The following is a 27802-nucleotide window of genomic DNA, read 5'->3' on the forward strand; positions in this document are numbered from 1 at the left end:
AAAAAACATTTGTGTTTTTATGATTTTTTCTTTTTTTTTTCTTTTTCTTTTTTCAAAGGAATCCATGCATTGTGGATCAGAAATCTGCTGGCTACACTGGCTGGATGTGGGGGAAAAAAAAATCACTGATTTTTGCAAAGATGAATCCTGACATTAAATGTAAACTCCATTTTGAGGGCAGTATTGGAGTTTCCCCTCCCCCCGCCCCTGTACCCCCACCAAACTTGACTTTTTTTTTCTTTAATCCATCAATGTGCCTTTAATCTTTTAAAAATATATCACAATACTAATGGCAGGTTCCGTAGCTTTTTTAAGTTGGTCTTTTTTTTTTCCTTAAACTTGGATCAAAGAGTTTTGACAGACAGAAAAAGATTTGTACCATTATTTCCTTCCTTAACAGGTTCTGAACTTTCTGAGACTTCTTCACTTGGGCCATTAGTGTCCACTGCTGTGTGTGCGTATATGTGTATATGGACTTGTGTGTCCGCATATGCATACATGTCCATGTATGCATGTGTGTGTGGTATTATATGCATTGGTGTAAACACACACGCACATGTGGGTCAACCTTCAGTCTTGTGCCCTGTTCTTAAAACTGAATGTAGAACAGACGTCTATCCTTAGCAATATTGCTAAAAATGGGCCCCACTCCTCACTGGCACTGGTACCTGGTGCATTAGGAGGGGCCAATGTCTTTGCCCTTAGGAGATGTGATAAAGGCAGAGAACCCTGAAACAGCCTAGTGGGTCCTGTGTGGTAATGCCTGGCATTTTCCCCAGGTGTGTTAAGATATCCCAGGTCCCAAGCTTGGGTCTGGAATCCAGGGGAACAGAACTAGGCTCCTTCTTCTCCTGCCTTAGAGGGCTGGGGACCCGCCAGAGTGGTACCCAACTCAGAGGACCTCCCAATCATGGTGGGGCCTGGTGAATACCTCATACTAGTTGGTACCTTCTAGGGTCACTACCTCCCCAAAGGTACCTGCCCCAGTACCACCGTGGACTCCCTGTAAGCCAGAGGAAGCAATGGTAATTTTTGCTTTTTCGTTTTGTCTTCAGATAATGAAAAGCTTTTGTAAAACAGCTGAGTGTCGATATGAGTTCTATGGCTTCAATCTCCTTTAAAAATAAAATTCTTAAGGGTCCGAAACAAAGGGGAAGGGGACACAAATTAAAACAGAAAAAAGAAAGAAAGGAAACCAAACCAAAAGAGGAAAAAGAAGAAAAAGAACAAAAGTAAATTGCTGATATTGCCACAAATCATTAGAAATCTCCTGACATGCTGAAACCAAATGGCCGTTAAGTTCAAAACAAATCCGTGACTTGTTTTCTCAATTTTTCGTGGTTTCCTTTTGCTCCTTCTGCCCCTTTGCCGTCCGATTGGTGATGTTGTTCAAACAGGACCGGATCCCGGCCAGGTGCAAGAGGGAGCCCGCCGCCTCCTTCATCTCCTCATCGTCGCTTTCGGGGGGCTTTTCCGTGCGTCTCTTTTTGAGGGGCAGCGAGTCGCTGGGGACCTTCCTGGCCTTGGCGAGGTGCTGGCGCTTCTTGTGCTGGGGTGCGCTGCCTACATCCCCCGGGGCCTCCTTGCCACCGAGTTTCTGGTCCTCCTCCTCTGCCTCGCTGTGGCTCTCGGGGTTCCGCTGGTTCCCCTCGCTGCTCTCCTGGCTCCCCTTGGTGGCAAACTCGTAGTGGTCATCAGCCGACGAGGAGGACACCGAGTCGCTGGCGGGCGAGGTGCTGCGGGCTGCGGCCGACTTGGCACTGCTGTAGTTGTGGTCCTCCTTGGGGTCTCCACTCACCACCGGGGAGCCACAGGCTGGCTCGCTCTCAGTCCGCACACGGCCGCTGGAGAGGCCGTTCCTGCAGGGTAAAGATACGGAGGGGGACAGAGATGGAAGGACATGCATTAGAACCTTCCCATGGAACCCCACAGCCGCCACCCTGAGCGCAACCCGGAGCTGATCTTCCAGGACAATTTGCAAAGTCGGGCTGGCAAGTGACCTCACTTTGAGAAGAGCACCCCTGACTCCTGGTGCCTTTTTCTTCCCTGCCTGTCTCCTATCACTGTCAGGTCCACACATTGCACAGCTGGCCACCAGCAGGACAGCATCCAAGGTGCTTCTATTATGAAACCCTAAAACCCCGGCCAGAGCAGTAGCACAGCAGGTAAGACACCTGCCTTGCAAGCAGCTAACAGTTGTTTGATTCCTGTATCACATACAGTTGCCGGATCCCTGCCAGGAATGATCCCTGAGCTCAGTCCTGTGCACTGCCGGGTGAGACCCCAAATCCAAAAAATGAATACTCCTTCCTTAAAAATGGAGCTGTTCTTTATGTCTATGGGCTGATCCATACTGAGGAGGAAATAACACTAGGCACTGGCTGGGATGAGAGAAGAGAAGGGAGAGCAGTTAAGAGCAACCCTCTGCTCTTTTCTAAAACTACCATATTAGGATTCTTTAGTCAGCAAACTGGCTTGTTTTGCAAAAAGATTTGCCAACTCTTTGCAATCTTTTTGCCAAATCTTTGTGACCCTTTTTCAGGGTCACCTCCTGAATTCACTGTACAAACTCAGCATCTTCTTGGAATGGTTGCATCCTATGGCTATAAAAACCTGAATCGTCTCCTCTTTTCTTTGCTACTCTGGCTCAGGAAGCTGCATAAAGGGAGAGTGAAGGAGACGATCTCACGAGCTTGGAGGACATTCAGCGTAGACTGGTGGACAGGCTTCTAGGAAATGTGCTCTCTGCAGACCCGCTGTCACTCAACATGCCTTTATGGCCATAACTGGGGCCAGAACCAGAGGATTTAGAGGTGCATGGAATATGAAAATGGGTAAATGTCACCAGCCATCCAGGGACCTATAGTTATTAAAGCAAATGACAATAAGAGCTGTGTAAATGGCTCTCTTGATCTTGGTTGTTTCTAATTCTTATGAGACAAAATAAGTGAGTCTAGGGAACCAGTAAAAGAGAGTCTCAGAGGGAACCTAGTTACATGGCAAGAGTAGCTGGATTGAGGTTGGTGCCAACACACCAATTCAGTTTTGAATCCTTGTTTATTTCTCTTTCAAAGGGATGACTCTTGGCGATGCTTGGCAATGTGGTACTCTGATGTCACCTGGGTCACATCCAGAGGATGTTGAGGGGGATTCATAATGCTCAGAGTCCCCATGTGCTCTACCACTAGATCTCTGAATAATATTACTGTTACTACTTTCAAACATGGGGCTTATGACTCATTCCACAACTGTAGCTACAAAGAGAAAGGCTGCCTTTCCATGGAAGGAAGAGGGAGGGAATGAGAATCTAGGAGAGCCTAAGAATAAAAGAAATAAGCAAGCAGTGCCAGTAGTGAGCATTTGGTGGAACTAGGTATAGGATGTTCATTGTATTTTTCTGGTTTCTTTAAGTTTAAAACCCTTTTAATAAAAAAAAAGTTTGGGGGTGAGAGAAATATACCAGAATGAAAGCAGTATATTAAGCTCCAGACCATTACCAGAAGGGTTTGGAGTCTAAAAACCCTCTGTTTTGGGGGCCTGGAGGGCTGAGTGTTGAGGATAGTGCCATGTTTGACATGGCACTTGAAAATGGTGAAGAAGAAGCCATGCAAGGCACCCTGGCCTTCAGCAGGCCAACCCTGCATACCAGCCCTCTGAGTTATGGTCTCAACCCAAGATCGTCTCTTTCTTAATGGAGGTGAGGAAACATGAGAAATACTAAAGATGCACTTGAACCAAACTATGACTTTCTTTTAAGGAACCATTGGAACTCAAAGGAAATTAAAAAGAAAAAAAAATTTAACAATAAATGGTTCAGCACTGTGCAGAGCGGGTCCTAGTAGAAGCTGAGTGACTGCCATTCTCTATTCATGCCTTAACATATGCAGAGCGCCAGACCAGCACAGCTGCCTTCTCGAGAAGCCAACAAAGATACAGGCAACTCTGGGGACTTGTCCAAGGAGCTCCAGTGAGTTCTCAAGAATGGTTCAAGCAGAAGCCTGACCAGCTGTGTAGATGGGATGGCCCATCTTTAACTTCTTCTCCAAAACTTTTCATTCAGCCTCAAGAAAGATCTGCAATATTTGTTTCAGCTGAATGTAAAGTAACAAACAGTGACCATATGGGTATCAATTCAAGCCACCTGATTTGATGAGGCCTCAGCTAAACCACATCATTAACCTCACAAGGAACCTGGTATCCATTCTCTCATCAAATAGATGGGCAACACCGATCATAAAAGGTGAGAAGTGATTACTAGTTCAGGATCAGTGGGAGTTAAGATTTCGTGATTCAAAAGATCATGTCTATTATATTTATTTTATTATCAATAATTATGTCCCTATCACTTGTGCTCTGGGGTTCTCTCTGAAACTGAGGACGTTGTATAACTTCAGAGACTATGATTTAAGGGGTGAATTGGTCCTCCCTAGGACCAATTCTAAGCATGCAGATGTTGGCCAATCATGAAGGGGGGCTCCAGCTGGGTGACAAGGAGGAAGGTGGGAGGTGTCTTTCAAAAAGTTTACTGGGGATCCTGGATAAAGCCCCGCTACATTTGGGGGTGGTTATGGTGATGATGGTGGTGAAGCAAGGTAATTTTTATTGACTGAACCTTATTTAGAAAAATGTGAGGAGAGGAAAGTGGAAAATGTGTTGAAGAAATTGATAAGCAAAGAAACAGAGACAAACAAGCAAAATTCATGTTCAAGGAAGAACACAGGCTACAAGTCAAGTTCAATTTTGTGCTTTAAAGCCTTTGCTGGGCCTTGGCAGCAGCCATCAAGAGAACCTAGAAATCTAGGCAGGCATACATGCACCAAAACAACTTCATACAGGGCATACAGGGGCTGGGAAGGGTGCAGGCAGCCAACTTGGGATTCGATCCCTGGCATCCCTTAGGATCCCCTGATACTACTAGGAGTAATTTCTGAGTACAGAGCTAGGAGTAATTCCTGAGCACCACCAGATATGCCCCCCCCAACCCTCCAAATATTCATACAAACACATGATGGATTGAAATATAAAAGGACAAGATCTGAAATGTGAGCACCAGGTATCCCTAAAGCCAGAGTTACCCCCAAGTCAACACCATCATGAACATGGGGACCAGAATTCAGGCAAAGAGACTGAGGTGTGGAAGGAAGATAAATGGATGTCAATAGTCATGTGGCTCCTGTGCCCCTTGAAGTGTCCCTCTAGACTTCCAGAAGTGCAGGCAAATTTTAAGAAGAAGCTCGTAACTTCAAATCACCCAGTATGCCAGTACTTGGCAAGAAACACATAGCAATTCAAAACAATGATGCAACAACTAAAGAGCATGTTCGTACCAGGTCAGCTCCACCTTCCTTCTTCTTCCTCCCCTCCCCTCCCCTCCCTTCCCCTCCCCTCCCTTCCCCTCCCCTCCCCTCCTCTCCTCTCCTCTCCTCTCCTTTTTCCTTTCCTTTCCTTTCCTTTCCTTTCCTTTCCTTTCCTTTCCTTTCCTTTCCTTTCCTTTCCTTTCCCTTCCCTTTCCCTTCCCTTCCTTTCCTTTCCCTTCCTTTCCTTTCCTTTCCTTTCCTTTCCCTCCTTCCTTCCTTCCTTCCTTCCTTCCTTCCTTCCTTCCTTCCTTCCTTCCTTCCTTCCTTCCTTCCTTCCTTCCTTCCTTCCTTCCCTCCCTCCCTCCCTCTCTCCCTCCCTTCTTTCTTTCTCTCTCTCTCCCTCCCTCTCTCCCTCTCTCCCTCCCTCCCTCCCTCCCTCTCTCCCTCCCTCCCTCCCTCCCTTCCTCCCTCTCTCTCTCTCTCTCTCTCCTTTTTTTTTTATTATGCCTGGCAGCGCTCAGGGGTTCATATGGACTTTTTTGGAGCAAGTGCAGGCACTTGTCCCTACTTCATCCAGAAGGCTTGGCAACAGAAAACACCCTACAAAAGCTGCAGTATCAGTAAAAATGTGCTTTGAATTCCTAGACAACTTCATTTGTTTGATGTTGTCATCCCTATAAGAACACACCAATTTAACAGAATAGACAACTTACTAAACTTTCTGCCATTGTATTATTGATTTTATTGGAGACCATACGTTTTACAATTTTGGTTGTCACTGTACTTTTTTCTTTTTCTTTTTTTTTTAATTTCCTTTCTTTTCTTGCTTTTTCTTTTTTATTTTTTTTAAAATAACTTTTCTCGGACTTATTTGGAAACAAATGTATTAGGGTCAACTATGTGATGCATTTTCTTTAAATAAAGTTAAAAAAAGCTAGTGGATGTCAGTTAAGATAAAAACAAAGGAACAGATGAAAGTTGGACAATAGTCTCAAAGTGAGAGAAAATAAATCATTCAAACTAGAACAACTAGAATAGTATATATCCAGTAATGTTATCTTCTAGAAAAGTAGGTAAGTTGTATTTTATTTTTGGTAAAATGTCAGAGTTTTAATGTAAAGTAGATATTCATTATGGAAAAAAATTTAGTTTTTCTTTTTAGTTACACCCTAAAATGTTCAGAGGTTACTCAGGAATCACTCCTGGCAGTGCTCAGAGAACCATACAGGATGCTTGTGTGAAATCAAGTGCTCTACCTATTATAATATCTCTTTGTCTCTCAAAAAATATCTTAAAAATTATTTCAAGAAAAAAGTAAATGATCCAAAGAGAAAGGGATGTGAGAAATACAAGAGAAAATGGCAAGCAAGGAAAATGCAATCAAGTATTGACAGAGTAATACAGTAATAATAACATCTATATAACTTTATAAAAAAAATGCAAGAACTAGAAACTGAAATAGAACTGAAGTACTGAACAAATGTGGCATAATCATTAGGAGACAGTGAGGACAGCAATGAAAGCATTCCAAGGACCTAGTATTGATCTGGAGGTTAAATATATTGATTAACTTTAAGCATTTTGAAATATTTATGCTAAAAGTTCTAGGCCAAAACTAAAAGAAGAGAAAAATGTACAACTTCTAAACAATTATAAGGACAAAAAAAAAAAAAAAAAGGAATGGGAGAGAGATAATCTAGATGAATTAAAATAATTGTTAGAAAAGGCAGAAGAAAGTTGAAATTGCAGGGCATACAAATACAAGATAAGACGGAAAAAAATTCAAAACATAAAATATGGGCTAGTAAGTCTTCATTAACACATGAAAAAAAGCTCACGTCTTGTTTATAAGAGACAAACTTAAAACATAAGGAGAAAGAATGGTTAAACAACGTAAGGGGATAGAAAAGATGGCATTATGCTATGCTACTGAAAGCTACATTCAAACCAGGTAAGACAGATTTTTTTCAAGGTAAAAATCATTATTATAGATAAAGAGAATCATTAAATATTCATAAAGGCTCAATTCACCAGGAAGATAAAACTGTTCTAGACATGGATACCTCCAGTAAGACAGCCCCAAAATACATTCTCCCAAACAAAGAGAGCTACAAGGAGAAAGGATCAAGGACACATTTAAATGGGAGACCTAAAATATTCTCAGTATTCAACCCAATGAGGGTGCATTCTCTTTTTCTTGCGGTGTCTGTCTGTCTGTCTGTCTGTCAGGCACACCCATATACAAAATAGCTGAATAGCAGATATGATATAATGGATAGAAAACATGTGCTAATAATGGAGAAGGCATATTATTTTAAAGTTCACAGAGAATACCTGTAAAAGCTGACATACACCAGACCAGAGAACAAGTCTCTCCAAATTTCAAAGCACTTTCTTATGAACCAACTCTTTGACCAACAGAACATGTAAGTTAAAGAGGTAACTAAGACAACAACACAAAGTTTAACAATTATTTCTTGTATGTTTAAAAATTTAAGAACATGGGCCGGAGAGATAGCACAGCGGCGTTTGCCTTGCAAGCAGCCAATCCAGGACCAAAGGTGGTTGGTTGGAATCCCGGTGTCCCATATGGTCCCCCGTGCCTGCCAGGAGCTATTTCTGAGCAGAGAGCCAGGAGTAACCCCTGAGCAACGCCGGGTGTGACCCCCCCCCAAAAAAAAATTAAGAACATAGGTTTCTAAAAACAGGCTGAAGGAATACATGTAGAAGTTACTTTTGAACTATTAGCAAGAGTGAGGATAAGAGGTATCAAAACCTATGGGGTGCAATTCACAGTACAAGGAAATTATAACCTTAAACTTTCACAATAGTTAAAAAGGAGAAGGTTTAATGCAAAATATGTAATTCAGATAAAAACAAAATGAACAAATCCAAATAAAGTGAGAAAACTGTAATAACAAATGAAGAGGAGAATAAATACAAAGTAGAGGTAATTTTTGTTTCATTTGTTTTGTTGGCTACACCTGGCGATGCTCAGGGAATTACTCCTAGCTCTGCACTCAGGAACCACTCCTGAAGGTGATCTGGGGATTATATGGCAATCCAGAGATCGAACTCAGGTCGGTCACTTGCCATACAAATGTCCTATGTACTGTTTTATCTTTTTTTTAAAGGTCCCCAAATTGGTGCTTTGAGAGAAATAATATCAACTATGCCAAGATTAAACAAAAAGATGATAAAAAATAATAGAAGTATATAACTATAAAAGACATTTAAGATGACAAATCTGTTAGACTATATGCTAATGTATTGTAAAACTTAACTAAAATAAAGAACTAGTAACTAGTAGTTACCAAAATGAATTTGAAAAGAAACAAAAGGGTGACTAGTGCTATACAGTACAGTGGATAGGGCATTTGCCTTGCACTTGGCCTAGCAAGGTTGCATTCTTGGCACCCTGTATGGTTTCCTGAGCTCTGCCAGAAGGGATTTCTGAGAGCAGAGCTGGGATTAAGTCCTGAGCACCACTGGATGTAGCTGAACATAGCAACAACAAATAAATAAGTCATATTACAATCACTAAAATTAAATCAATAGTTTAAAATCATTACACACAAAAAAACCAGTCCCAAATTTCTTTGCATGTTCCATCAATATTAAACAGAAAACTCTAATCTTATATCAGCTGTATTTAGAGACTCTAAGATAAATACTCCTAAATTTATGAGAATAATAAAATTTGACACTAAAACTACATAAAAATAGCACTAGAAAGACATAAAACATTATAAAAATGTAAAATCCATACAAAAGAGCTTTTTAAAAATACCTGAGTTTACTAACACTAGAATTATACCATTAAACAAATATTCAGAACAAAAAATTTTGTAATGTGATTCACCACAGTAAAAGAAAAAATTAATTTTTAACATCACTTAAGTGATATGAATATTTTTAAATGACAGTCAAAACCATTAATGCTAAATTCTAGCAAATTAGGAGTAGAGTGATTCTGTTAAGATAAAGTATATTTAGGGGCCGGGCAGTGGCGCTAGAAGTAAGGTGCCTGCCTTGCCTGCGCTAGCCTAGGATGGACCGCGGTTCGATCCCCGGGCATCCCATATGGTCCCAAGCCAGGAGCAACTTCTGAGCGCCTAGCCAGGAGTAACCCCTGAGTGTTACCGGGTGTGGCCCAAAAACCAAAAAAAAAAAAAAAAAAAAAAAAAAAAGATAAAGTATATTTATATATTTAAAAAAGTACATCTACAACAGTTTATAAATTGTGAATCAAGGACCAGAGTGGTAGCACAGTGGTAGGGTGTTTGCCTTGCACACAGCTGACTCAGGAGAGACCTGGGTTTGATCCCAGCATCCTATATGGTCCCCCAAGCCTTCCAGGAGTGATTTCTGAGTGAAGAGCCAGGAGTAACCCATGAGCACTGCCAGGTGTGGCCTCCCCCCAAAAATTTAAAAGAAACAACGGAGCTCTTTAAAATAAAAAATAACATAATGATTACCATTATGGGGTCAAAGAGACAACACAATGGGGAGGGTATATGACTTGCACACAGGTGACCTGGGATTTGATGTCAGCAAGCCATCCCATGCCCGCCAGACATAAACCCTAAGCACTGCTGGTGGCTCAGAAATCCCCCAAGCTCTCAAAAAAGTAAAAAAAAAAAAAAAAAAAAAAAAAATCATTAATACTGCTTTTATTCATGAGCCTGAACTGAGTTCATTTCAAAGGACAGGGAAAAAAAAGACAAAAGGGGAGGCCTGGACCATAGTACAGAAGGTAGGACACTGGCCTGATATGTGTTAACCCAAATTCAATCCTTGGAATCACATATTCCACATTCCATATTCAGTCCTTGGAATCACATATTCCTGGGCCCTGCCAGGAATGATGCCTGAGTGCACACAGCCAGGAACATGTTCTGAGCACCACTGCTGTGCCTCTTCTCATGACCCACCCCCAAAAATGGTTAGGAGAAAGGTACCATTATTTATAGAAGATGAACTATTAGAATTACTAAGGCAGGCCCCGGAGAGATAGCACAGCGGCGTTTGCCTTGCAAGCAGCCGATCCAGGACCAAAGGTGGTTGGTTCGAATCCTGGTGTCCCATATGGTCCCCCGTGCCTGCCAGGAGCTATTTCTGAGCAGACAGCCAGGAATAACCCCTGAGCACCGCCGGGTGTGGCCCAAAAACCAAAAACCAAAAACCAAAAAAAAAAAAAAAAAGAATTACTAAGGCAGTTTATTTAGCAAAGTTGCTGGGGGAAAAATAATAATACACAAATTAACTGCAGATGGATTATAGATATAACTGTAAAAGGAGAAACAAAGTTTTTTAACGATGAAACTATAAAAACTCAAGAGTACAATTTTCCTTAAAACACCCTACTTAATAAAAATGAAATGCATGAACATGAAAAGCTTTTACGAACATTAAAAAAACACTATTACATAGAGTAAAACGAACAATTCACAAACCTGAAAAAGTTATTTGCAGTGAGTGTTCTCAATACATGAATAATATCTAAAATGTACAGAGATGTCCTACCAGGATAAGAAAAAGAAACAGCCCAATACAAAAATGAACAAAATATTGCACAACCCATCAAAAGCAAGCAACTAAATACGCAAACAAAGCACTTGCCTTGCATGTATGAAGCCCTGTATGCAGACCCTAACACCACAAAAGAACAAAACAAAACTATATTTTACATAACCAGGAATTAGAAATTAAAAGTATAAGGAGGAACTGCTCCAAAATTGCTAGATTTGCTGAGAAGACAAAGTATGACAAATCCAAACATTTGTTGAAGATGCAAACGAAATGGGAACTATTATACTCTGGTGGTATATATACAGGAATAAAAATGCTTTAGAAAACTATCTGGCATCACCTTGTAAAGTTACACAAGCTCATTCATATCCTATCAATCAATATTCCCCAAGCTATCATAGACACCTTCAATGAAAATGGGCACACATAAGAGTATTTCCATGGCAGTGCTTTATGTAAGAGCAAGAAACTATAAACGACCCAAGTATTTTCAAAAAGAATGGCATGGCCATATAATAAAACAGATAATAAAATAAAATAAATAATATAATAAAACAGAGCTGCAAGATGACCCTATTGCATCACAGCAAAACAAACTTCATGAGTAAAAACAGCAAGTTTGAAGGATCAAATATTACCATTCCAGATGCAGAACTATGCAAAGCTATATAATATGACATGAAAAAATAAAATCCTTGAAACTCCCCAGAGGTAGGGAGTAGACCAAGTCCTGCCCTGCCAAAGCTCAGGCAGCTGTACTCACACCCCACAGCAGTTGCTATACAAAGACTGTCCAGCTTCACTATTTCACAACAAACCTTTGAAGAGATGCCAAGGAATAGCTAACAACTCTGGACTTTCTTGAAATGGGTGCATGTAAGGTGAGGGGTGGGCAGCCTCCCCTTACCTGTACTGCTGGCAGTCATAGCAGCCACACCCACCAAATGGCCTAAAACAGCCCCGCTTCACAGCTTCATGACTAATCTTAGAAGAGGTATTATTAACCTGATGAAACTCCAGGGTACGCTGGTCTTGGGGCTGAAAAAAAAAATCTAGCGTTTCCTTAGTGTGTGGGGAGGACTGAGAGTTGTCCCAGTTCTATAGATCCTTGAGCCACATGTGGCTGCATAACACCTCCAAATTCTGTAATACTGACAGCCAGCCAATAGGAGCATGGCAAGTTAGACAGTAATATAGAAGCCAACTAAACTCAAGAAGAAAACAAAAGTGGCCGGAGAGATAGCATAAAGGTAAGGTGTTTGCCTTGCATGCAGAAGGACGGTGGTTCGAATCCCAGCATCCCATATGGTCAATCAAGCCTGCCAGGAGCGATTTTTGAGCATAGAGCCAGAGATAAAGCTTGAGCGCTGCCAGGTGTGTCACAAAAACAAAAAACAAACAAACAAAAAAAAAAAACAAAAAAAAAAAAGAAAAGAAAACAAAAACACAGAAAGCTGAACTAGCAACAAATAGATTGGTAAATCCTCAATGACTTTAATAATCCCATTGTATGATATAACAATTTTCATAAATTTTCTTTTGATAATTCCACTTACTATTTTTGTTTTTTTGGTGACAAGCAATATAAAATCAGTTTTTGTGTGTGTCTGCCAAGGGTATGTGCGTGTGTGTAAAACTGTGGAAAGTAGTAGAGAAAGGTCACCACTGATGGTGAGATTGGTGGGAGTAGAACATGGAATGCCTGAAACAACAGTATTATAAACAGCCTTGTAAACCATGATGTTTAAATAAAGTTTTAAAAGGATTTTTTTAAGGATTTTAAGAGGGCTGGAGAGATAGCACAGCGGCTGGGCATTTGCCTTGCATACAGCCAATCCAGGACAAATGGTGGTTCAAATCCCGGCATCTGATATAGACAAGCCAGAAGCGATTTCTGAGCTTAGCGCCAGGAGTAACCCAAGTGCCGCTGGGCGTGACCCAAAAACAAAACAAAAAAACAAACAAAAAAACAATAAAGAAACCATGAAGGGAGAGCAAAAGGAAATCTGAGTTCAGCAGGTACAAAATTTGGGGTTATGGTTACTTCTGAACTAACCACAGTAAATTTTTTAAGTTGAGTGGTAGATGCAATAATATCTGATAATTAAATGTAAAATGTAAGCATAACACAGAACTCCTTTTAAGGAGGCATCTGCCTTGTACGTAATAGCCTAGACAGACTACGGTTCGGTGCCCCAAGCCAGGGAGCAATTTTTTTTCTTTTCTTTTTTCTTTTTTTTTTTGGTTTTTGGGCCACACCTGGCGGTGTTCAGGGGTTACTCCTGGCTATCTGCTCAGGAATAGCTCCTGGCAGGCACGGGACCCATATGGGACACCGGGATTTGAACCAACCACCTTTGGTCCTGGGACGGCTACTTGCAAGGCAAACACCACTGTGCTATTTCTCCAGCCCCGTGGGGGCAATTTCTGAGTGTATAGCCAGGAGTAACCCCTGAGCATCACCGGGTGTGCGCCCCCTCCCCCAAAAAAGTTTTGTTTTGGTTTTGGGGTCACACCCAGCAGTGCTCATAGGTTACTCCTGGCTCTGCGCTCAGAAGTCGCTTCTGACTGGCTCGGGTGCCCATATGAGATCCGGGATTGGAACCACCATCCGTTCTGGTTCAACAGCATGCAAGGCAAACGCCCTACCTTTATGATATCTCTCTGGCCCCATCCTTTTAAGGTTTTTAATTACAGTCTATTGACCTGGAAAAAATTTTTTTGCAACCTATGGTATACAGGTATATAAAATAAATCTATAAATCACACACTGGTAATAAATCCATAAGGAAGTTAATTTTATTTATATTTTGGTTTGGTGGCCACACCTGGCAATGCTCAGAGGCTATTAGCAGATCAGTGTTTAGTTGTTGTTCCAGCAGTGCTGGGGGGAGTGAACTTGGAACAGGCAAAGTATGTGCTCAACCCAATAACCTATCTCTCTGACTTGAAGTATTTCTTTTCAGACAGTTTCTGTGACGCCTTCCTTCATGGGGTTGTGATTCACCCTATGCCTCAGATCCCAGAACCCAACCAAAGCTCTCCTCAACCTCTCCTCCCGGAACTGTTCTGCAGTTGGCATAGCCCATACCACCAGATGACTTTAGCTATGATACAGAGTGTCACCAGGACTGTCAGAGGCATGCACCTACGCTCCTGATTTGGGAAGAGAAGTAACTCTAGAACAACTGGTCAGATTTCACAGGGTGAGCACATGGTTCCTATTTTTAGATTTCTGGATAAGTTCAAAGCAAAGACAAAACCCTTCGGGCAGGGGGGTCACTAAAGCACACACTCTACCCTCCAGGTAGAATCTCTTCCAGTTTTTCTCTATTTTTCCCTTCAATATTTTCTCCTGTTCCTCTCACCATGAGGCACAACAAAAAGTTTTGGAATTGCCTTCATAGACTGAGAATATAAAGGCCAACGGGTACTTGGCCTTTAATACAAACCAAAGTACAATATACAACACACACAAAGATCAGGGCCAAATTCTGAAGGCTGCTGGCTTCCTGGACTCTGGATCCATCTGATTTTCCAAAGGAGAAGAGCAAGACAGTTGAGTGGGATTGGGATTGGAGAAGAGAATGATCTCTGAGGCTGTGATGGGTTACTATCCCCAGTTACTATCCTGGCCAAACATTTATGCTCTGTGAATCCCTACCTTGCTTCATGAGTCATGGGACTGATTGTTTTGCTTAAAACAGGATGATTTCACTTGAGATTATAAGAGAGCTAAAGAAAATGAAGGGGCCAAAGAGATAGCAGTAGAGCATTTGCCTTGTATGCTGAAGGACAGTGGTTCGAATCCCAGCATCCCATATGGTCCCCCGAGCCTAGAGGGTGGCGATTTCTGAACGTAGTGCCAGGAGTAGCCCCTGAACGCTGCTGGGTGTGATCCCCCCAAATGAAGCAGTCTCGATGGTACTTAGCTGGGACCTTCTAAATTCTTGGAAATGCTGATTTAGACTTGTCCTGACTATATGCTGTCACTTTTCAAAACTCATATCTTTGCCTCGAATGTACAGTGATCACTGTGCATTTCAGTGGTGTGAACATGCTGCCACCTCCAGAATTGATCTCATGACCTGCTACTCTGCACCCATTAAACAGTAACTTTCCATGCATTCTCCACTCAAAGCCACTGGTCACCACAATTCTACTTTCTGTCTCTACTAGTATTATTCTTCTAGGTATCTCATCTAAGTACAGTCAGAGTATCTGCCTTTTGTGACCAGTTTATTTCATTTAAAACAATGCTTCAGGTTCCTCTATATTGTAGTGTCAGAATTTCCCTCCTAATGTAGAAAAATATTCTATCGCATGTCTATATGGCTATTTGCAACTTAGTTTTTCCTTTGTTGAGGAACACTTAAGATGCCTACACATTTTAGCTACTGTGGATGAGGTGAGTACACTTATGCAAATACAAACCCATGCTTTCCAAATCCCACTTTTAATTCTTTTGGCTAAACCCTCCAAATTGGAACTGCCTGTTCCTACATGAAAGTTCCAAGATGAGTTCCACATATTTACCACAGCAACTGGTCCCTTTTATATTCCTACCAAACAGGGCTGAAAGTTTCCAATCTTTCCAAAAACACCCTTGTGATTTTTTTTGAGTGTTTGTTTGTTCTGGGGGCATACCTGGTGGTGCTCAGGGGTTACTCCTGCTCTGCATTCAGGAATCACTCCTAGAAAGCTCAGGAAACCATATGAGATCCCAGGGATTGAGCCTGGTTGGCCCAGTACAAGGTAAGTACCCTCCCCTCTGCAGTATTGCTCCAGCCCATTTTTGATTTTCCATTGGTGGCAGACAAACTCAAGTGTGAAGTGGTATCTCAGTGTAATTTTAATTTGCAATTTCTTAACAAGAGTGTTGGACATCTTTTTTATGTTCTTGTTGGTTTTTTTTTTGTTTTGTTTTGTTTTTGAGAAACACTATTCAAGTCATTTGTCCATTGAAGAATCAGGTGTCTTTTTTCTGATTACTTACCAATCAAACACATGTGTAATCACTCATGGGCTGGACACAAAATTGTATATTGAGTCTAATAACCCAAGCCAGGGGAGACTTGCCTATTACTCCAGCTTGGTTTTTGTTTTTCTATTGGAAGCAGACAAACTCTTAAGTGTAAAGCGGTATTTCTGCGTAATTTTAATTTGCAATTCTCTAACTAGAGTGTTGGACATCATTTTTCTGTACTTGTAGGTCTTCTTTGGAGAAAACACTATTCAAGTCCTTTGCCCATTGAAGAATCAGGCGTGGGTTTTTTTTTTTTTTTGATTACTTGCCAATCAAACACATGTGTAGTCATTCATGGGCTAGGAACAAAATTATATATTAATTCTAATAACCCAAGCCAGGGTACACTTTCCCACGATTCTACAGCTATAGAATAGGGACCCAAGAAACCTGACTTCCAAATTTACACATGTGACTTCTAAAAACTCTATTGCTGCAACAAAGGGCTTATCCTCTGTCAAGCCCCAAATGTTTTATTCTTCACTACTTTTGGTCAAAGAGTCCTAAGCATTGTAATCAAGTGGCCCAGATCCAGAAGAATTGCTATTGCTATGGCCCCTACCTGGGAGGAAGCCCTTAATACTGTGATGTAACAAACTTGGGGCTCCTGTTTCCCATGAGGCCCACAAAGACAGGGTCCAGGCCTGTAATCATGTGCCATATTTATTGTCCTCTCTGCCAGCAATTGCACTGCAGGGCAACAGAAGACACAGACATAAAACTTTAAGATGTGTGAGCAGTTTCTTTAAGGATAATGTGTCTTAAGAACTCCGTGCAGAGGCGAATTTAAAAATAAAGCAGGTTTCCACTGTCTAAGGTTATTGAGTAAAGAGTCAACACTGTAAAGTCAATTACACTATTGACAGATACTCTTACAAGGAGATTTCACATCATAATTATATGCAAAGGAACCCAGCAAATACAAGCTGTGTAATGATCAGCTAATAAAAGTAACACTTCATCTATGTCAATAACCGTTTCCGAGTTAAGACAAACAAACATGGCCTTTGCCACTCCGAGGAGGGAAAAAAAAGAAGAAAAAAATCCCCGAAAGACAAATATTTTCACTTAAGAAAAAGTCGCTTAGAATCACACAGAGAACCTGTCACACAAAGCAGAGCTGGAAATTGGTCTTTAGTGGGTGCTAATAGCTCTTTGGCCCTTAGCTGAGCTGCTGGGGGCAGCCACTGGGTGTAAATATTTGAATACCCCCTAGGAATCCTTGGTGGCTGCCATGAGCTCTGGCCAAAGACATTCTCTGCTGGACTGCTTTCCTCTTAAGCTTTGCAAATTAAGGCTGGATGCACAGGTGGTCAAATTAAGACTTTTAAAAATTACAAAGAATGTGAAAGCATAAACCAGGCTTTCCTTCCTTGCATGTAATTGGATTGACATAGACTGACATAGATACTGACTTTGCAAATGAGCTCTGTGGCTGCCCAGTCCATCTGAGAACATTTTAGTGCCTATGATTTGCGAGGCCCATAGCAGAGAAACTGCCACAGTCTCACACTCCGGGATGCTGTAGATCTGGTTAGAGACCATGACCAAGAGGTGACTCTAGGGACCGGAGAGATAGCATAGAGGTAAGGCATTTGCTTTGCATGCAGAAGAACGGTGGTTTGAATTTCGGCATCCCATATGGTCTCCCTAGCTTGCCAGGAGTGATTTCTGAGCATAGAGCCAGGAGTAACCCCTGAGCGTTGCTGGGTGTGACCCAAAAAACAAACAAAACAAAAACAAAATAGAAGAGGTGACTCTAGCAATAAAGTAAGGTGGCCTTTAACACAGCTGACCCCGTTTTGATCTATGGTATCTCATGTGGTACCTGAGTCAGCCAGGAGTGATCCTTAAGTGCAGTAAACCCTGAGCACAGCAATCTGTGGCCCCAAAACAAAACATAAAGTAGAAGGAAGTTTTGGGGAAATTGCTCAGAGGGCTAGTGACATGCTTTGCATTGCTGAAGCCCAAGTTTGATCCATGGCAACCCAGGAGTCCAGTAATTCCAGGTGTGTCCCCCAAACAAAACAATAAACCAATAAAATAAATACGCGCACACTTTCTTGCTTATGTGCATTCCCCACAACTGTTCACCACAGATGGATGCCTTGAGTTCTACCATAGAGTTTCTTTGCTCCATCTAACTGAACCTGTTTCTTGTACCACATAGCCTCAGATGCATTTGCAATCTTCTGCTTTGAAAAACAAACAAACAAACAAACAAACAAAAAATCCAGACTTGAACATGGGTTGAAAGGAGAGTCCACTCAGTAACCAGAAAGAAGACTTCATTGTTCTGCATTGTATTAATGTGTTTCCTCATTAAAAAAAAAAAAACAAAACTTTTAAATCAATTATTTTTTAATAATGCCTCAAAAGCATACTCGTTGGTAAAATGATACATGCCATGAGGGTAATATGAAAATAAGCAAGCAATTCCTATTGAAGGTGAGGTGGTCCAAAGCTTCCCTTTTCCTCTGCCTTGCTCCTCTGTGCCACCAGGAGGGCTAGCTGTGTCGTAAGAAGGCTGATGGCCTTCAACCACCAACAAAAAACCTGACAAGGCAGCAGTTTGGAAGCCTAAATTTTGAATATTCTAAAGAAATGAGATTGCTGCCCTGTGTGAAAATCATCTCTGGTAGGTGAGGCGGGGAAGAATAAAAGAACAAATGGAAAAACAGTATTTGCTTTAAATGAAGTGAGGCCAAGAAAGGCCTCGCTATCTAAGAAAAAAGATGAGAAAAAGACTCTTCCTGTTAAGTTTTCTGAAAGTTCTACTAGTTTCAGTCAAGTGGGAATGATGAGTGGCCCTTTGATTCTTCTACTATTTTACTTCCTGCCAGATTCCTTTCTGACCAGATGCTAGACACTGGCCCTGAAGAGCCACTCCTGAGTTTGGGTAAAGAAGACTGATCAGCCACAATGAGGGTGAACGAAGAGACATCAGCGAGTGGAGAAGTTCCATATGGTTGGTAGGAACCACACTGTGTGACTTTATCTCCCTCAGGTCCCAGTTAGCCAGTTTCCTAGGATAGTTTCCACTGAGACCAGAAATATCAGGAAAGCAAAGTGCCCATCAAGAGGGAGTTTGGTCCATAGAGCAGACATAAAGTAACAATAAAGCTGTGAAGGGTTGCAGCTTGGTAACAGGTGCTTCCTAAGCAAGAGCCAGACCCAGCTCCCATGGAGAGTGGTGTAGCCTTGTGCTTGCAAGAAAAATATTGCAGAGAACTTTTATCATAGGGTCATTTGTCCCAGGGGCAGGGACATGAGACACCCTGCTCCTCTACATTATGAACCAAAGCACATGACCGGGCATCTGATGCTCCCTGATCCTCCTTCAAGGGGAGCAGTCCCACATCTGCACAGAGTTGCAGACCATGAACAGGTACTACTAAGGAACTACTAAGTCTAGAGTAAGACCCTCCTCTGGGTAAACTATTTTCCCACCATTTCCTTCCACTTATTCAGCCCCAGCTTCTACAGTCAAAATTCAAATTGACCCACCCACATGTCCTAATGGCGAAGAAAACATGATAGCTTGATAGTTGACAAAGCAGCAGCTGCTATTAGGAACAGTGTTTCCTGAACTTTTGAATTTATTCCATTGCCCACACCACCCTACTCTGGCCAGGCAGGCCAGTTCTCACCTCACGGTAGCCGACGTTCCAATGGGAGTGATTGGCAATGGCCGGACTCCGGGAAACAGCCCTCGACTCAGCACTCGAGCTCCATTCTGTATCACTCCAGGAGGAACTGGAAGAAGAACAAAGGACAAAGAAGTCACCCATGAATCCAACTGGAGTTTTCCAGAGAGTGAGACAAAAGGAGAGAGAAAGAAGAGAGGGAGAGAGAAAAAGTGTGTTGTGTATGTGTTTGTGAAAGAAACAGAAAGAGGGAGAGGGAGAGGGAGAGAGAGAGAGAGAGAGAGAGAGAGAGAGAGAGAGAGAGAGAGAGAGAGAGAGAGAGAGAGAGAGAGAGAGAGAGAGAGAGAGAGAGAGAGAGAGAGAGAGAGAGAGAAATATGGAAGGAGAGAAAGATACCAAGCCTTAAGAGATTAGGTTAGTAAAACCAGATCAACAGCTTACAGCTAAATTACAATTTTTTTTCTTAAAGTTATGTTTCTTAAAGTGGGCTCTGACACTACTGTGAGGCATTACTTGTTTTAAGCTTGGCCTGGCCAGACCTCCATACTAACCCAGCAGCCAGAAGGGACAGGATAGCATTTGTGCTGTGCTTCTTTGCTCAGATGTTGAGGATGCTTTTCCTCCTGTCCTAATTGTACCAAGGAAGCAGAAGACTCAGTTACACACCACCCTCCTCTTCCTGTTCCCCACACAACTCTTCTTCAGTGCAATCTCATTGCACCAAGGTAAGGCCTTGCCTCAGGGAGGTCAGGTGTGTATATGTGTGTGTAGGTCAATGTGAGGGTGTGTGTGTGTGTTTTCCAGTATGGGTCTCATAATAACCAGAGTCCAAGTAAGGCGAGTGCTCCCTCCATTCCTGGTTGAGGGAGCTGCAGTTTCTAAGCACATCTGAGCATCTCTCATAATTGTACCTTCTCTAACAGATCTCACAAACCCTAGCCCACCTCTTGGCTGGAAGCCATCAACTCCTGTTCATTTCCCCAAAATTTGCCAGCAACTTTACCCCTAATCCCCCACTTGACTGAATCTAGGATGTATACAACAGGGTACCCCCACAGAGCCCTGAAAATTGGTCTACATGGGCCACCGACACCCATCACTGTTCTCAGAGACACATCCCTCTGCTGTGACTGTGCCTCAGATCCGAACCCCACTTTCCCCCATGAAACACATCCGGGATGGAATGCTGGAGCTAACGAGCCCATATCTCTGCTTAGCTGCATCATTTATCAGGAGGAAATCTGAAATTTATATGGCTGGGTCTTAAGATTTCCTACAATGCCATCAGACAGTGAGACTGTGAAGAAGAATGGGCATAGAAGCTTACAAGAACAAAAAGTTCCAGGCCCAGAGATGTGCACTATTATTTGACAATGATAGGAAGGTGGGGATTAGAACTGAGGATGCATTTGGGACCCTCAAATAAGCAATCTTCTTATACACGAAGATTAATTGGAAAAGAAATGTAGCTCCCCATGTGAGGACTCAAGCTATGAAACTTAGAAGGAAATATTGGTTCAAGTGGGGGAAAGAGCAATGAAGTCCTAGGCAGACATGTAAAACCATATGGTATGCTAAACTTTGCAGAAACAGGATTCAATCTCTGTGAGTTGCCAGAAAAGAAAGGGGTCTCATAAGAAATTCCCGGGTAGGAACTGACTGGCCAGTGGGTGGACAGCACAGGTTCAGTTTAGTTCTGAAAATATTACCTCGACCACCATCCCTAAGATTGTGATCAGCCAGCATATCTGGTAGAATGAACCAACATATCAATAACTTAAATTTTTCAAACCTACATCACAGTTACAATTCTTGGCAGTGGAATTTATTCATGATCCATAAACAGAACAAATCAAGTACTGGATCTTTTATTTTTAAACCCCGTACCAGCTAATGGATTTGATGAGGCAGACTCAGGCCACCACAGAGAGATGGGACATACAGAGGATGAAAGAAGAAATGAAAACCTACCCTGGAAAGTACCAGGATGAGGAGTGTGCTGACCTCTGTCAGGAGTGTCTGGGAAGACTGCTTGTAAGTATTGGCACTTAAGTGGGAATTCAGAGATTGAGGAACAGCAAACACAGGACCCGGAAGTCATAAAAATATGCTGCACGAGGAACTAAAAGGTTCCCCTAACAGGAACTAAAAGTACTTGGATTCATCTCCTAAGTATTAGAAAAAGATTGGCAAAAGATGTTGGAGTAGGGAGGGGTTCGCAGCATAGTGATCAAGAGCCAGGATGGTGCTGAGAAGTTAGGTTTGGTGTACCGTCAACCACTTACAGTCTTGTGTCCCATGAGGTAAAACAGACAAAAATGCTATTTTATCTTGCAGAGTATTTGTAGAGTTAACTTAGCTAATAAAGGCGCCAGTACTGAGGCGATACAGGATCACTATCAATCTCTTCACATTCAATATCCGTGGAGGTGCGTGCTGAGGTAGCCTGTGCTATGAACCACTCCCGATGAGCCAGAAGACAGATGAACAGGATGAAACAAAAACCAGGTCAGGGCTGGAGAGAAAGGACAGGAAGGTAGGCACTTGCCTTGCATGTGGCTGAGCATGCTGTGGCCCTGGCTCGAATACTTGACACCATACATGGTCCCCTAAGCACAGCCGGGGGTCACTCCTTAGCACAGAGCCAGAGCAGCCACTGACAGCCTGAATGTGCACCCCAAACCAAAGCCAACCAGTCAACCAACCAAGAAATTAACAGATCGGGCAGAAAGAGCTTAGCCCTCTTCCCAGGGAAAGAGTGTGCAGAAAAGCAATGATGGTTCATGAGATTCTTGGGTTCCTTCGACTCAAGTAAACCCCTACCCCCACAGTGCAAGTGCTGAAACATCTAAAATTCCACGACAAATTGAGGAAGAGGGGAGCCTGGAGGGCAGGGAAGGAAATGAAGTCTTGAGTCCAGGCTCTCCTGGACTCTCCTACTTGGAGTAGCCACAAGGATGGGTTCTGATGTGTTGAGACCTGGGCCCAAACATGGGCATTTTGGCAATCAGCACACCCAACAGGAAGGGAACTGAAACCAACCTGGACCACATCATCACAACATTCAAACCTTTGGGAGAAGAAATACAGCATGTCCTTTTTCCTTAGGCTGCTGATGAGAAAAAGAAAATGATTCTTTGCTGTTTAGGAGCTTGAATGTACTCACCAGGGTCACTGGGTTTCACTGGGTACCACTTATTTCCTTCCACCACCCCCAAATTAGAGTGCCCTGAGCGCCAGTCCTCCACAACCCTGAACTGGAATATGCAGAACTGAAAAGCCACAACGGAAGGAAAACACATGATTGCTTGCTTCTAGAAGTGTCAGGGTCTTTCTTTGTGATCTAGGGAAGTTACATCCACTGTCAGCATCAAGGACCCCATTGCCAGGTGGGTTTTGTTCTACATCATCCTGGTCATACTTGAAGATCGCAAGAGCCTGTCCATGCCCTGTAGTGAGGACTCAGTGCATGCTACAGAGGTTTTGAGGCTAGGCTCTGTGCAATGGACCCTCTAGGTGTGAGTCTCAGTTTCCTTACTCGTAGAGTAGGTAGAAATGTGCTTTAGGATGCACCAAGTAATTGGCTCAGCTTCATGGCAGCCTGTCCTATGAGCTTCTCATTCCAATTCCTCCTCCGAGTCCCATCTCACCTCTTAGCACCATCCCTGTAAAAATGCACTTTCCTGACAATGAACTGTATTCCCCTCAAAGGGAATCTCTGGGATGCTAGGTTGCAGCATTGATAGGCTTTCCCTGACCTACTTCCTGAACCTCTCACACTTTTGGCATGTATAAGAGGGTTTTCTTTGGGATTCTGGGAACTCTTTCTCTCAAAAGAGCTGCAACCCAGTCGCCTCTGCCAACCCTACTGCTGGCCAGTCTCAGGCTGTGCTGCTATTAGGGATGGGGGTTGAGGGTGACAGCTGTGTCAAGGTTTGCTTATTGGGTGCCTGGCAGGCAGCTATGATGTTGCTCCCCCAATTTTTTCCCTTCTGTCTCTGCTTCCCCAAGGGCCAAAATGTAGCATCTGAACAAACCATAGCCCATTGGAGATATTGGAGATGGTACTGGAAGGGCTATTCTGATGTCCTTTTTGATTCAGAGATTTGGGAGGTACATCGGTTGGTTCCCTCCTTTCTCTACTTCCTTTCAAGATACCCAAAGCACTTAAACCTCAAGTCTTGCCAACCAGCCCAACTGCCCAGTGGACTTTACACCCAGACTCCAGCCAGGTAAAAGCTGTGTCAGGAAACTGGACACCCGAATTCACTTCTGATTGATGGCTCTCACCAGCCAAGGCTCCACACCTCCTTTCTTCGATCAGTCCTGTTTTTCATTTTGACAACTGGCAAAAACAAGCACCTGTGATGAGCAAATTAATGGTATGAGGGACCAAGGTCACAGGCCCCAGAGCTCATGTTGATAATGCACATTTTCCTAAGTTAGAGAGGCCCTGGATCTCCTTATTTCTAACTAGGCACAAGGGAGTCCCATCCCCAAGCACCACTTGCCAGGATCCATACACGATCACTGGAAGGTGTGGAAGTCACACAACGCACCAGCTATACTCCTTCCATGCCAGCTACCTTGGTGCATCCCAGCTTCCTTCTGGACGCTTTGCTTCCTTGATTTCCACCACTTCTAAAATTAACCTCGGACTCCTGCCTGCCTTTGGAGGGCAGCCCTGGTGAAGGTTGCCAGCGCCATATGCTGAGCGGCAGGGGCTTCTCCCCATCCTGCCCTTTCCTATAAGCCGCTCTCCCACCTGTCTACTCAAAAGGATGCCAGGGACAACAAGGCTGACCCAGAGGACTGACTTCCCAAAGCTCTCTGGGGTGCCTTGTATACCTGGCGCCTCACCCAGGTTCAGGAGGGTGTGGAACTCTGCATCCCTTTTCTGGGCCCTGCTGGGGCCTATCCAATCAGACTTGACAAGAGTCAGGCCTGTTGAGGATCAGAGACCAGTCCTCTAACTAGTTCAAGGACTCACAGGGCTGTCCAAGGGGGCACAGCAGGCACTTATGAAGCTGAACTTTGTCTACTCAGTAACAGTGGGTGGCAATGGGAAGGTGGATAGATTTGACTAGAAGCAAAATCCCAAGTTCAAGAAAACATGAGGCAGTAGAGTCCTAGGATGTATTTTTTTTCTCCAAAAGTGTCCATAGGATATGCAAGACCTAAGTTCTTTTTTTTGGGGTTACACCCGGTAGCGCTCAGGGGTTCATATGGGATGCCGGGATTTGAACCACCGTCCTTCTGCATGCAAGGCAAACACCTTACCTCCATGCTATCTCTCCGGCCACAAGACCTAATTTCTTGTTGAAAAGTGGTGTGCGTGCGCGCGCAAACACACACACACGCTCACACACACATAATCAACTATAGTCTGAAACTCTTACTGAGTGCTAGAGGCCACATCAGATATGTCCAGGAGAACCAACTGGGAGTCCAGCTCAGCAACATGTGGTTTGCTTAGCTTCTGGGGGGAGGGGTGGTGGTGGTGTGGAATCTCCTCTAAAGATAAGGAGGCTTGGTTGATTGGGGTTCTCATCAGCTTCTGGAGCAATTTCCTCTGTCCGATCCACTCAGCTGAGATGCTGGATTGGGGCCCAGCATCCAGGCCTGGGCTGGCCTGGCAACTGCTGAGCAAAATCAGGATGGAAGAGATCTAAGGAAGTGGCTGATGAGAGGGAAGAGGGCAGCATGTACCCTTTCTGGATGAAGTGGCAGACAGACTAGGCTGGTGACACTTGCTTTCATGGGGCTGCTGGCAGTCCAGGGTGGAAATGAGGCATCGCCAAACAGAAGACATTAGAAACAAAGCCCCAGAGACAGACACACACTCTATCATTCACACACATTTATACTCCCTCCTCTCAGTAACATACTCATGTCCACACTTATAAACACACGTCCACACACACACATATACTCACATGCTCTCACACAAGTGCACGAACTCTCTCACACAGCTACACACACACTTACATAAACTCACGTACATGTGTGTGCACAAATAAACACAAACACACGCTTGAAGACAGGCTATGTGCTGTCAGGGACCAGTGAGCAGTAAGCAGGACCCCAGATCCTAGATGACACTTGCTCCAGGGCTAGCAGGCTATGGCCATCACTAGAAGAGAGTGTCTCTGGAAGCTTCTGGAGAAAAATCATCTCTTGGTTTTTCCAGGCTGGCTTTGGGGGAGGTGATGATGCGCCATCGGCACCATCATTAGCGGTCTGTGAGGAGACTTGTCACTGCCTCAGGCCTGGATCATACATAGTCCACAATATAGAACAAGCTGAGAGTACTGAGAACCCCAATGCACGTGCGCTGCCAACCGGGAGTCTGGCTCCATTTTTCAAGGACTTTACAGCTGGTTTGACCTGGAGTAAGAATTTTACTAAAGTTTGGAGCCAGGATGAGGTGATACTGGTCTGGTGTCCAAACCCATTTCCCAGTTCGTAAATGTACTTCCCTCTAAGACCTGCCAATGGCTGTCCCCTTCTAAAATCTTTGGGGGCATCCTGCCACCCCACTTTCATGTCCTAGGATTCTGCTCTGGGTATAGGATCTACAGAAGAGCCATGACTCCCTTTCTAGTAAGAGTGAGGTAGAAACATTTTTAAAAACAAAGAATAAAACAAAAACAGAGAGATAGGACAGAAGTTGAGGCACATGCCCTGAATGTGGTCAATCCTAGAACCATGCAGTCAACTGAGAGGATTACAGCCTATAGGGTTCCTAAGCATTACTGAGTTTATCCCTGAAAGCCTCCAAAATTGTCAGGGTGGCCCAGTTCATCCTTGGCATTACAGGGCTCAAGAAACAATGTATAAATTCTTGACTCTTTTGGCAGGAAGTCACTGGTTGGGAACTCCAGACCTCCTGAGCATTGCTTAGGGAATCTTGACACACCAAAAATAAATAAAAACACACCTACAGCTTCAACATAAGAACACTGAATTTGTGGAATGTATATTCATCACTGCTATGTAGACTAGACTAGATACCTGCCCTCACTCCAAAAAAAGACTATTTACAATTTGAGCATCTCACTGATGGATAGGTGAGAGGATACCAATAGGAACAGTTGAAACAATGAATTAGCCACGTAATTAGGGACTACCCCTTCCATCCTCTACCTGAGGACTAGAACCCTGTAATCCTGGGCTCCTCTGGAAGCTGCAGGACTCAGAAATGTCTAATCCTTTGGCTTTTCCCTTTTAACCCCATAATACTAGTTCATGAAAAGTGTGTGTGTGTGTGTGTGTGTGTGCGTGTGAACATATTGAACTGAAAATTGTGTAAACCATACCCAAGTGCGAGCCACCAGAGTCATTGTATTAAACAAGCCATCACTATTGACAATGGCAGATGCCAAGGAGACCAAAATCTGTGGGTTCTATTGCAATCTGTATGATTCCCCAAGATGAGAGGGATAACTTGGCTAGAGAAGTCATTTAGACAGTAAGATGGTTACTGTCTGATTTGTACTCCTCCTGCCCTCTTATCTGAGAGCAGATGTTTGTTTACTGTCATCGTCGTTGTCGTCGTCATTTTTAATTTAACAAAGATCTATTTCTTGGTAACTTCAAACAACATTTTGAAACCACATTCCAGGTTAGAGGCTAGCACTGGCTGTACACTGGCTTGGCTGTGGTTGTCTGCATATTAGAAGCGCAGCCTGAGCTTTTAACTGCTGGCTCTCAGCTGAAATTCTTAGCAAAGACACTGAGAATGCAGTCCCTAAGGAGCAGGTGTGGCAGTCTCTGGAAGATGGAGAAATCTCCTTAAAGAAGATGCTGTCTACCTCTGCTTCTTTTATTATTTTTTTAAATAAACAAGTAATAAAGAGAAGCATTATGGCCCAGAACTATTAGGAAGACTCTGACGTGAAGAGCTGAGAAAGAAGAACTGGATTCCATGTTAGCTATTTAGTTAAGACCCCTCCTGAGTCTGAGGGAAGTTGCATACTCTTGAGTGGACTCCCTGAAGTAGAGGTTCCTCTTCTGTAAGAGGCCATACAGTCCCTGGGGAGAAGGGGGAAGAAAGGAGGCCTGCACTTCATGTCATGGTCTTCATACCAGAGGAGATAGATGCAGCAAAGAGCAGATGATGATAAGGAGAGCAATCTGTGTTAGACCAGTTGGCTAGCAGTTCAATTGGCTTCCAGTCAGAGGATAAAGGAAGGTGGGTACAGAAAGTAGTCTCAAGTCAAGAGGAGAAAGACTAGTACTTCCAGTTAGTTGCTTTACTAGGAGAAAAATTTTTACTGAGGAGGAAAATTTTCTAAAGG

At 43.2% G+C, this 27802-nt stretch overlaps 1 protein-coding gene across 4 annotated transcripts in view; it reads right to left on the bottom strand.

Moving 5' to 3' along the window:
- Positions 1 to 227: 227 nt before the first annotated feature.
- FOXN3 (forkhead box N3) overlaps positions 228 to 27802 on the bottom strand; it is a 422773-nt gene continuing 395198 nt past the window's right edge. For all 4 annotated transcript variants that reach the window (XM_049769838.1, XM_049769837.1, XM_049769840.1 and 1 more), the window contains 2 exons: positions 19506 to 19611; positions 228 to 1859 (listed from right to left, as the gene is read on the bottom strand). In XM_049769838.1, the coding sequence (XP_049625795.1) occupies positions 1328 to 1859; positions 19506 to 19611 (638 nt within the window). In that variant the 3' untranslated portion in view covers positions 228 to 1327. The remainder of the gene's footprint in view (positions 1860 to 19505; positions 19612 to 27802) is intronic.

The sequence above is a fragment of the Suncus etruscus genome, chromosome 3 (assembly GCF_024139225.1).
Source record: "Suncus etruscus isolate mSunEtr1 chromosome 3, mSunEtr1.pri.cur, whole genome shotgun sequence".
In the NCBI taxonomy this organism is placed as follows: domain Eukaryota; kingdom Metazoa; phylum Chordata; class Mammalia; order Eulipotyphla; family Soricidae; genus Suncus; species Suncus etruscus.